Source organism: Sinohyriopsis cumingii, chromosome 9 (genome assembly GCF_028554795.1).
Source record: "Sinohyriopsis cumingii isolate HCF-2022 chromosome 9, ASM2855479v2, whole genome shotgun sequence".
Classification (NCBI taxonomy): Eukaryota; Metazoa; Mollusca; class Bivalvia; order Unionida; family Unionidae; genus Sinohyriopsis; species Sinohyriopsis cumingii.
This window is the reverse complement of record NC_142969.1, coordinates 112,903,646-112,915,748: the sequence shown is the minus strand read 5'-3', so window position 1 is coordinate 112,915,748 and position 12,103 is coordinate 112,903,646. Positions and strand designations below refer to the sequence as shown.

The 12,103-nt window shown below is 36.8% G+C and overlaps 1 protein-coding gene across 1 annotated transcript in view; it reads right to left on the bottom strand.

Annotated features, from left to right (window-relative positions):
- LOC149792494 (kinesin-like protein KIF3B) overlaps window positions 1–12,103 on the bottom strand; it is a 110,435-nt gene that overhangs the window by 86,293 nt on the left and 12,039 nt on the right. The window contains exons 5-7 of the mRNA XM_089971082.1: window positions 8,801–8,925; window positions 6,289–6,413; window positions 5,054–5,137 (exon numbers count right to left, since the gene is read on the bottom strand). Coding sequence (XP_089827208.1) covers window positions 5,054–5,137; window positions 6,289–6,413; window positions 8,801–8,925 — 334 coding nt within the window. The remainder of the gene's footprint in view (window positions 1–5,053; window positions 5,138–6,288; window positions 6,414–8,800; window positions 8,926–12,103) is intronic.

Genomic DNA, 12,103 nt, shown 5'->3' with positions numbered 1-12,103 from the left:
GTTGATGACCGCATCGAATGGTCAAATTTAGTTTATTTAGCCGTGTCCAGAGTAAGAAAGATGGCTCAGTTACGAAGAATTGTATTAGATACGTCAACGAAGTCAGCCGTTGTTGAGTTAACGCAAAAAGATCAAATAAGAAAAAAATTAGACAGTTACCGACAAAGCGATAAGAAAAATAATAGAGAGTTTAACCTGGATATCAACGCTGTGTTGTCGTTACGTGAGCGTCAGAATAATCACTGTGCGAGTTGTAATTGTTTATTATTATGGCAGTATCCGAAAAACGACCCAAGACAATTTACCGTGGATAGAATAGACAGCAATCTCGGTCATACGCGTGAAAATGTAATGCTGACCTGTCTTGAGTGTAATCGACGCAGAGGTGTTGCTGCAGTTATTTAAGTGATCGAGGTGGTAATTGTGTATCCGTGGGAATCACCTGAAGTTGCTCGCGTGTGAATCCACGCTGAGGAGCAGTTGAATCTAATCTGTAAATTGCGTTTCTCCCAGTTGATCTGGTTATGCTGGATATCTTGTGTGTGGTAACACTCCATGTGGGATCGGTTGCTCTTTTTTTTCCTCCTTCGAGTTCGCCGGGTTCGTATAAATACCTAACGGTGACATTACCCAGCAACGGGGACGCTAGCGTCGTTGGCTGCGTTGAAACACGTTCACTGACGCGGGGTATATATTTTTTTGTGATTGCATTTACAGGTCTCATGTTTGTTGTTCTGGTAATTTCATTATTCAGTGCGGCTATCACGTTTGGCAGTCTTGCAGCCCATTCACGAGATCTCGTATCGTAAATGAATTCCCTCGCGTACTGGTATCCGAATAATCTCTCAGCGAGTGTTCTATTAAATCGCTCAACAATTGCCTGATCCCGATGAATTTCAGTATGCCCTCGTCGTATAACAACGTTATGCTGCTTTGTCAGTGATGATACCGTGCCCTGAAATTCCTTGCCAGGATCAACTTGTAATAATCGGGGCCAGCTTAGAGGTCCTCGCTGATAAATTCGTTTAAACGCAGAGGCAACTTCAGCGGCTGTTTTAGTCGCTAACGGTTCTGCTTCTTTGTATCTACTAGCAACATCAACTACTGTTAGCGCGTATTTGTATGTTTTTCTACGGACAGTATCATGAGGCAGGAATAGTATGTCAGCCTGATGAACTTCATTGGGGGTACTAACATCAAAATGTGCAAAATTGATTTGTCGAGGTGGTGGTAAGTAGATTTGCCATATTGCTTGTTTTGATAGCCAATTTTTGGCAACCTCGCGTGTTACTGATGCCGCGTTGGCGAGTTTATTAATTGCTGAGTTACCTCTCCAGTATCCGATTGGGGAATAATAAATCGCTTGCATTTTTATTTAATTATCCAGCGCCTAATACTAATTTAGATTTCATCGCTGATCTTACTAACCAATTAGCGAGTGACTCCTTAAATGATTTATTTTTTATGGAGCTTAGTGCATGAATTAATTTCACATCCGCGATATGCCTGTCTTGTAGATCTTTACTTCGATAAGCAACATCATGTATGTGACACGCTGCGTCGATAGCGTTTATCGGATACTCTCCCGGTTTTGGTTTAGATTGTTCATCAAGTCTGATATCTAGTCGTGTCCCTGGACCGCAGTAATTGTATCCTGGGAGATGCTTTTCTCCGGGATATTTAGCCCAAGGGGTACCTGGAAGTCGTCCGAGGGTTGCTGCGATGTCACCTCCGCTGACTTTGTCAGGCTTTTTTTTTGAAATCTAAATTTTTTTGTGCCACATTGCGCACACTTACCAGAAAGTGCTTGTCTGTTATTTTTTGTTGTAATGGTTGTTATGTCGTTTGTAGGGGTTCGTGCCTTACACTTCACACAATATAGATCCATAATTATTATTCTTTATATACAAATGGAAATTACAGATTTTTCTGCGACGCGAAGAAAGGAGCCAGTTAAGCATAATTCAGTGCTACCAAACTCTATCCGCGCGATTATAATTGGGCCATCCGGTTCAGGTAAAACACAGCTGTTGCTGAACTTGATAATGAAGTGGATGAAATGGGACAAACTATACTTGATAGCTCCGTCTGTGGATGATCAACGTTGTTATGATGTTATAAAAGATTTTAATGAGAGTGCAAAAGCGCTGAGTGAAGACGGCGAGGATGTTGTTGAATTTATAACTGATATTGAAGAAGCTCCGTCCGTGGAAGACCTCGACGGGGAAATAAATAACCTAGTAGTGTATGATGATGTGATGCTGGACAAGCAAAAAAATCCTGCAAGAATATTTTCCCGGGGTCGTCATAAAAACACTGATGTGATTTATGTTACTCAACGTTATACACAAATACCAAAAGTAATCAGGGATAACTGTAATCTTCTTGCGGTGTTTAATGGAGTTGATGTTCACACGCTGAGAAATATTCATCAAACCTGGTGTAGCGGCGATATGGATATTAATAAGTTTAAGAATTTCTTTAGTCACGCTCAAAGAACCCCGCATGGATTTGTGACAATAAATTTACACGACCCGCGGACACGATACCGTATCGGACTTGATACACTGTATGGTTAACATAAAAATGTTTCCTTGGAAATCTTCGTCTTCGTAGAGCAGCAGGGAGGGCGCAAACTACACCTGATTTTTCGATGATACCTCACCGTGGAAATTATGTCGGATACGAGTCGGATTTATTGAAGTAACTCGCGTTATATCAGCGGAAATACAAAACATTTTCAAGGACATTTTTTTTTGTCTCGTTTTCTGAATAAAAGTGTTATTTCGTCGAAATAACGCTTCTATCGGGAAAAGTTTCCGTGGAAGGGGTGTCTCGGAAAAGTAGCTTGTAGGATTCGCCCTCCCTGCTGCTGCTTCATTGACTGCTCAACAAAATACGGGTGGGAGATCTGATCTGAAGGTGCTTGTTTGTTCAGGGTGACCCTGTTGAAGAACTTGCAAGAGCTTCTCCGACTGTCAGGGTGTGCATGCTGGTTTCGACAGACCTGGAGTTGCATCCAGGAAAACTGGTATTCCTGGTCCTTAAAGTCATTCAGTGCTACAGAGGGGATAAAACCTCCAAATAGTGTCTCCACTTCAAGTGGTTTAGCCCTCAAAAGGTTTTGTCCCGCAAAACCTTGGACATCTCCAAGGTGGTATCCCTGTGGAGGCAGAGAAGCTCAGCAGAAAGCACTATTGACATCGAGTTCATGCCTTGTTTTTGCCACAGCCTCCAACAAGTACTGAAGTGCCACTGGAAATGATTCCTCTTTGAACAGACTGAAGTGTGCAACCAAAAAGAAATCAATGAGACTCAAGCCCTAAGCTCCAAGGCCACAACTGGGAGAGGAGCTCAGGAATCCTAAAGACCAAGGGTTTTAAGAGGTCCAAATAGGGAAAGAGCCCAATATCTGGTGGCAGTGATGAGTAGCTGCTGTTGGGAGGGGAGCAAAACACCCAGTCTGTTGCCTGATAGATTCTTGGCCCCAGCACACATCTACACAAGTCATGAACCATAGCAAAGAACAGGAGCAGAAGAGGATCTGAATGAGAGAGGACCCTGAAAACCTCTCCAGACTGGAGAAAATCTTAGTGTCCTCTTCCCCTGAAGGCTTGGAGCAAAAGTCTGGGAGAATCTTTATTTATCACCTCATCAAACACCCATTCTTCCTCCTCAGATAACAAATGACCCAACATGTAGAATGGGGCAAAGCACCCAAATGGAAGGAGGGGCCTGCTGCAAACTGCTGTCCTGGGAGCTCATTTCAGTCAACAAAATGGCGATGACATTATCATCCTGAACCTGCTTCCAAGGTGAAAACAAGAATGTCCATCCTAGCATCCCTCTGTGTAGAGGACTCACTGAATGTTGGGTTTGTGTCATTCCATAACCACTTACATGGGTTAACTGGAATAACTCTGTTATCTGTCCTCATAAGCAAATGGGACTGAAGACACTTTCTTAACGGTCTTTGAAAAGAGTGGCAACCTGCTTGCTTTTTACTAGAGAAGGCCAGAGTTAACTGAGAAGATCCCCAGCCTGTCACATCTGCCACACCTTGAAACCGAGGCATGGCCACTGATGATATCCTGTGTGTGTGGGGGGGGGAGAAGACTCAATACCAGGTAAGGAGTAAGGTGTATGTATTCCTGAATCGTGTAGTTATTAAAGAGGAACATTATCAAGACGGATGCTGATCTGATCCCTTTCTCTAGATCAAAGAGCAAAACCAAACTCCCTACTTGCAAAGGGATTGGCTGGTAAAACAAGGGATGGAGGGAGGGGTATTGACCTGATCCCTGTCTCCAGTTTGATAATCTGACAATCAAAGTTTAATATCTAGTTGCTCAAAGACCATGGCCTGGTGACCAGTGCTATGAACATGCTGATCGTAGTTGACCAGCATCTGATACAGGCAGCCAGTGACTGGTGACAAAAGCATGAAAGATGAGCATGCCTCTAATCTATCTGAGCAAGATTGCAGCTCAATGCTGTTGTTAGGAAGGCACAATTCACTTATACTGGTCACTGGCACTAGGGTGTTGATCATTTCTGCCAGGGATGTGCAACTCACTCTCAAGCATTTTCCTTACTAGGGAGGGTTAAAGGATCTATCTATTCTTCACTGGCACTGACAGTATCAGACTAAACATCATAGATTCTTAGGCTTTTGGCTATTTCTGTGTCATGGAGATCACTCTTATGAAAGACATGAAATCTTGGATTTCCATCAATCATCATGACAATTAATGCATGATATCAAGATCTCTAAAAACTTGTATGAAATACGATATAACTAGAAATTCATGTCTTTAAAACACATTTCTCAGTACTTCCCTGTTTGATCTCTGGCTGGAATGGCAACCCTTTCTTAATTTTTTTTCAAAGATCTCTCAGTAACTTGCACCCTCGCTTATACTGTGGTCTGTTTTTGTACCCCACTGTCTGTAAGTTATCGAGGGGGAGGTGTAGGGACAACCAAATGTACACATAGGCAACAAAATCCCCCCCCCCACTTTCCAGAAGTGCTCTATAACATTATATTACGTACCTTTACATAGACTCCAGTGTCTGGTCTCTCTTTGAGTTCTAACCTCTTGCTTTGATCTTTAGAAAGCAAGTCTCTGATTTCCTCCTGCAAAATGACAGTAAATACCTGTACTATCACAGGTTCTAAAATTAAAACTATATTTTATGTCGATTATTCCCTTTCCTTTTTGGCTTGTTTACACATCTAGGCATCAAAAGTGAAGAATTCCATTATTAACTACGCTTTTGACTTTTCTATATACAACATATTATATTTGTTATGAGTTCTTCAAACACAGCCTGTCACCACCTAAAAATACAAAATAAAAAAGTTATAACTACTATAAGTCGGATCCAATTGCATAGATCTGTCACTGTGTAGTGAGCTGGCAGATCTGGATTTACGCAGTTTGTTCTACTGATTACTCCTGGAAAACTGCATATACTCTGATCTGCTGGAGCATTATAAACTAGCATCTCTGGGTCTGTACAGTTTACAGCTGGACTCAGCTTACAACCAAGTATACACTGTAAAAGGAGTAGAGCAGTACAGACTATCCTCATTCAATAAGACACAGGGTTTAAGAAAATCAAGGGTATCTTTTCTATGCCATGCAACTTGTTCTTTACCTCTGCAATCCTGGCTTTGTGACTGGTACCAGAACGTACCTCTACAATCCTAGTTTCAGTCATTGGCACCAGAACTTGCCTCTAAAATCCTGGCTTCAGTAGCTGGTGTAAAAAAAAAATCCTCTACGATACTGCCTTCTGTAACTGGCACCAGAACTTACCTCTGCAATCCTGAAATTTATCTCTACAATCTCTGGCTTCAGCCACTGGTGCCAGAACTTGCATTTGCTGATTCATCGTTGATGGCTGTCAGTCATCTTTCTTTCTCCCATTCTTCATCTCAAAAACCATTAACTGTGCCGTTGAAACTACCATATATACTCTTAAGTCGAGTGCAAATAACACAGACCCTCATCTGCTGTCGCATATACAGATAGATCAGGGTCTTTGCTCATTGTTCTCCCGATTACCTTGAACCAACTGCATAAATAAAGATTGGCTGGCTGTTTATGTGATATTATATCTGGGTCTGTGCAAATTGCATTTGGATTCAACTTTCATGTGGTTATATATGGTACCTTATTTGAGTCATTGAAACTGATTGCACAATCCGTGTCAAGTATTTACAACTGAAGAAAATTACATTTTGTAAGTTTGAATGTTATATCACTAATGTTGAACACAAACCTGGTAGATCTCAAGGTAGGATGCTCTAATGAGGTATTGCTGGTTTTCAGATCGTGATATATGTTGGAAGATATGTTCAAATGAGTTTGGAATGACACCCCGAAGATCTGGATCATTCTTGACACCTGCAAACAATCAGAGCTGTCCATCACTACACATGTTGCAATATGATATATATCACCATACAGAGGTCACAATACAGTCTGCATTATGATACATATCACCATACAAAAACCACAATGCACTATGCAATATAATACATATTACCATACAGAATTTGCAATACACTATGCAATATAATACATATTACCATACAGAATTTGCAATACACTATGCAATATAATACATATTACCATACAGAATTTGCAATACACTATGCAGTATAATACATATTATCATGCAGAATTCCCAATACAGTATGCATTATGTTAAGTGTATTATGTATATTTGTTTTAATCCAATTGTTTGTTTCTTAGTCTAAAATAATTTTTATTCCATTACAAGCTTATGTAATGTAATTTTATTTACTGGATTTGACATTTTCCAGAAATCAGTTTGACCTGTTTTTTTCCATAAATACTAATAACAGAAACTGTCTCTAATTACTGACCTAGTTCCTGACCTTGATTCAGAAATCAGTGAGTTGAAGTAAACAACTTTTCTTATAATTTTATTTAATTCTTTCTTAGTGTAGATTTATAAAGTGAAATCAAGGCCATACTGGGAGTACGTGATGTTAGGCATGTAAAGTTTCTATGTGATTCTAGAAACATGATCATATGACCCTCATATGGGAATCTCTTCCGCGTCTTCAATTAGTGATTAACTATTTTCTATAGAGAATTTAGCCAGTTGTGCTATAAACCATTAACATTTAAAGGTGTTTTGTTTTGACCAGTTTGAGCTGAAATTCTATTTTATGGAATTATTCTTTTCCCTGGGAATATTTAAGTGCTCATACAGAATTCTTGGACAAAGACATTTATGGAAATTTTATTTGGAATTCAAAAACTGGAATATTATTTTCTGTGGTTCAACAAGGAAATGTTGACACATCAAGACAACCCTGACCACAACATAGGTCATCATCCTCCATCTTGGATTTTTTATCAGGACTCCAACTCAGATTCATTTAGACTTTTTATTTCAAGGACTTCTATTTTTTTTAATTCTTGGATTATTCTTGGATTTTATTTATAGAACCATAAGTTCTTTGTCTCATTTCTACCTTGCTTTTCTAAGGAAATAAATTATTTGTTAAATTTTACAAAGCTTGTTGTCTTCACTCTTTTTTGTTGGTGATTTATTAAGAGCCTAAACGTAACAATTATGATAAATATCACCATACAGAATTCACAATACACTATGCAATATAATGCCTATTACTTAGCAGAATTCACAATATAGCATGCTTTGTGAAACATATCACCATGCAGAATTCACAATACACATTGCAATATAATACTTATTACCATACAAAATTCAAAATACAGTATGTACTGTGATACATATCCCCATATAGAGAGAACATTATGTCAGACCTCCATATCATACTCTGATGTAATGTAATGACCTTAAAAACTTGAAGTAAAACATTCACAAAATCTTAACTTTCTTGATGGACTGTTGTCATGGCTGGGAATCAGTTTTAATTTCAAAGTCAATTATTGCTTTATCATATCCAAACAAGCATCACATTTGATTCTTAAAAATGTCCTGATAGTTCACAAACTAAAACACAATTAAGGACAAATCTGTAAAATATGCAATATAGACATTACAGAATCACAAGAGATGTGCATCTGTGTTTGTGTGGGTGGGTGTGTCTGGATTAAAACACAAATACATTGTAGAACTTTATAAAAAGATCAATAAAGAAACGTTTTTTAAAGGAAGATAAATTAAAATTTTAGGGTATATCAAGGAAAACTGCATCACAGCTTGATTGATTGGTCTACCTACCAATTTCCTGTCACTTTTATTATTTCCCATGCCACTAGCCATTGCCAGCAGAAAGGTGACAAAGGTATCTTTTGATATCTGCTAACACAGTGTACAGATATTTCTGCCAAGCTAGTACAGCTCTGGCAGTGTGAAGTGTCACTTAGGTGTCAATACAGATATTACTATAATTTTTCCCTAGCGTGTGTTTTTTTATTATTTCTGTCAGATAGAAATATTTATTGAAATTGGAACATGTATCAACATAAATAAGATATAAAAATCTCAAATTAAAAGATAGACCCCAATCGCTACACTCCAACAAAGCTATACTGTATACATATTTTTATGTACAAAATCAACATTTATTAAGAAAAATATCAACAGATTCCATGCAACATACTACAAATTCAAATGTACAGTGCATGAAATCTCCAAGGTGTCATGCAAAATCAGTCAGCATATACAAGGCATTAAATGTAGAGACCACAGATGAAACATAAATTTCTGGCTTTACATATTTCATTTTATTCGAAAAGGGATGTTCAGAACAACATATTCTTCCTCTTACCTTGCATAGTAAACGTTTTTCCTGTACCAGTCTGTCCATAAGCAAAGATGGTGCCATTAAATCCTTCCAGCACACTCTGTACTAAATCCCTGAAGGTTTCCTCATATAAATCCCTCTGCTTGGAACTGATAAGAAGAATTCAGTATTATTAGAATTATTAATTTTCAAAACACAATTATATTTAAATATTACTGAAATCATTTCCATAATTATGACTTTTGGCAAAGAAAGCTGTAATTCTTCTGGTTTACTGAGGTCATATTTTTTCAGAACTTATTAATCCCGCACACACATAATCTCGAAACAGATGAATATCAAAACTGTGGTTTCTATTTAATAATATTTTCAATTTCTTTTTCTTACCTCTTTCCGATTGAAAAAGTACAATTGAACATGGACTTAAAACACTGGATAAATAAAATTCTAATACATTCAATGCACAAAAAATTGTTAAGCATTCTCAGGATAGCAGGCAGGCCTTTCAAATTCACAAATCCCATTTGCTGATGTAAGCTGATTTATGCACAGCTAGCCAGTATCCTAATGTAGAGGAACCATCATGCATGATGAAAATTGTTGCTGTTAGATAACCTCCCATTCCTGACATTTTACATCAAGAGTCATGAAAAACATGCAGTAATCTTATGTGGATAAAAACAATTTTTTTAGATGAAATAAATGCTGTAATATTTAATGGAAAAGTTAGGCAGCAAAAAGTTAACTCTTGAAATGGCAAATAAAAATCTGAAAATCAGTTTTGCCATTTGCAGGTAAACTTTCAAAAAAATATGCAAACCCTACAGGACATACAACCTACACCATATAAACATTGTAAACCAAACATGCTACCTATTAGCAGTGTATGTTATTTTAATGTCAAGAAATATACCTTTTCAATGAGCTACCAAACATCTTTAAGAGATATATATCAGAAGTTAAGAGAGAGAATTCCAAACGACAAGGTCTGATAAGGGCCAATTTTGGTCCCCCAAACTGGCAATAAATTAAAGTGTTCATTTGTTATGGTTATGCCATATCCAATATATATCAACTGCAACATCAACATATGTAGAGATGTAAAACAAGATTGTTCATAGGAGTATTTGGTATGGTTATGCCATATTCACTATATATGAACTGCAACATATGCAGAGATGCATAATTAAACAAAGTGAAATTAACAACCAATATTGTTCCTAAATAAGCCAGTGCTCAATCAAAACCTCAAATTTTGCCAGATTTCTGATTCTTTGAAGTCTTGAAAAATGAACAGAGCATTCAAGAACATGTTTGATTTTTTTGACACAAGATGCTTTTTGTAACCGATGCATATGCAAATTTTATACACGTTATCACTTTCAGTCATCACTTAATCAGCAGAAAAATAAAGGCAAAATGTGTAACTCTGACTAGTTGCCATTTCGTCACCGTACAATTTTAGGGTGTCACTTCACTGTAACACAAAATACCACTTTATGTTTCCATAAACAAAATTGAGGTCCAAATTTTGATTGCTGTTTGTTTGGGTGATTGTATTTTTTTTCTCTTTCTGCCGCTGGCTGCATTTTGAGGTGTTCTTTAGCATAAAGCAGAACATTTGGATGAGAGTGGCTAAATATTTTAAAAAAGTAGCAGCTGATGATGCTGTTTCCTACGAAAATGATCGTTAAAATCGAATAATAGCAAGAAATAAAAGTCCTGTGTATTTTTTCACCACCACATCATATTAACTTGCATTTATAATTTATATTCTATACTTTCTTTTCTGATTTCAAATATTTTGGCACTCAGGCAAACATGATCATAATATAATGTGAATCACAACCATACATTTAAGTTATGAAAATAGATATATTCAGTATGCCACTGGCACATTATAATACAAAATGATTTTTGCAGCAATTTTAAAAGAAATATTATTGAAGAAAAGGATTATTGAACAATGTTAACTTTTAGTGCATCAATGTTTCTTTAAAAAAATTTAAATTAAAAACAAAACTAGAACAAGAAAGATAATCAAAATTTTGAATATATATTTTACCCTAAGGAACTTCAACAGGTGATTTAGATGTTTATGTACAGAAATTGTCAACATTTCATGTATGGAGACTGATGGTGTAAAGGTAGAACAGTTTTGCTTTTAGTACTAATATATTGGACAACGTCTGTTCAAGCCCAATCATACCCTTTTTTCTTATTGTTTTTTTCTTTTGCCTTTATGTCAAATATAAAAAGCTTTCTTTTTATTTTGCCTTCTGTAATTCATGCATATTTTGTTCACGCCATTTCTTTACATCTGCCTTACTTTCCATTTGTTGTGTCTTTCTCATGAATAACTCAAACTGTTTACCTATCCAAAGCTTTGAATTATGAGTTTCAAAATAACTCTGGAAGTAATTTTTTTTTAAGTACTGCAATTTCAACTGGTTGCTTAAACATTAATGACATCAATAAAGCCAGGAGCAGTGGTTGGGATAGGTGGAGCTTTAGCAGCACTTTAAGGACAACGATGATTCTATCGTGCTAAGGAAGTGGAAGCTAAATGCCAATCCCAATGACGCACCAAGCTGACCTGGACTGAGTCTTGGGAAGGTATCTCACCCATGATCCTTAAATTACAAATCCAATGCTCTACCAACTGAGCAACTGCATCCAGACTCCCCTTCAAATGAAATGAGGGATGGTAGCCAGTTATCTTCCCTTTAAAATGATAGGTAGCAGCATGGAACAAAGTGGTCCAAGATTATTTCCAGTATAATACTTCCAGCTTAACAAACAAGCAATATAAAGATAGCATCTTCATCTTGCTTTACAAAATATCTCAATCGTATTGATCATAGATGTTATCGGCACTGAGAGGAGTTAAAAAAGAAGAGGAGCTAAGTTATTTCAGCAAAAATAAAGGAGTTAATCGATAGGCAAACAAATATTAGGCATATTCTGTTGTTGCATATGGAAAATCACATTTTCTCATTTCTGCATAAAAATGATATAGTTGTCATTTTCAAACAATTAACTTTGTGATTCTTTCCCAAAATTATTTTTCAACAGGTTCATATCCCTAACATTATATAATTCATGGACCAGTCAGGGATTTGTTATGAATAATTCTTTTGATAGTCACCTGGTGGGGTAATTTATTAAAATTTTTAGACCTTTGAAATGATTTTAGCTGTTTCATTTTGAAATATACAAGATTCTTGCTGAATACTTTTCACATTAAATATATATTTGATATATCATTAAGACAGCATCATATCTATATTATATTCAACTGTAACTTCTTTTCAATAAGTTGTCCAG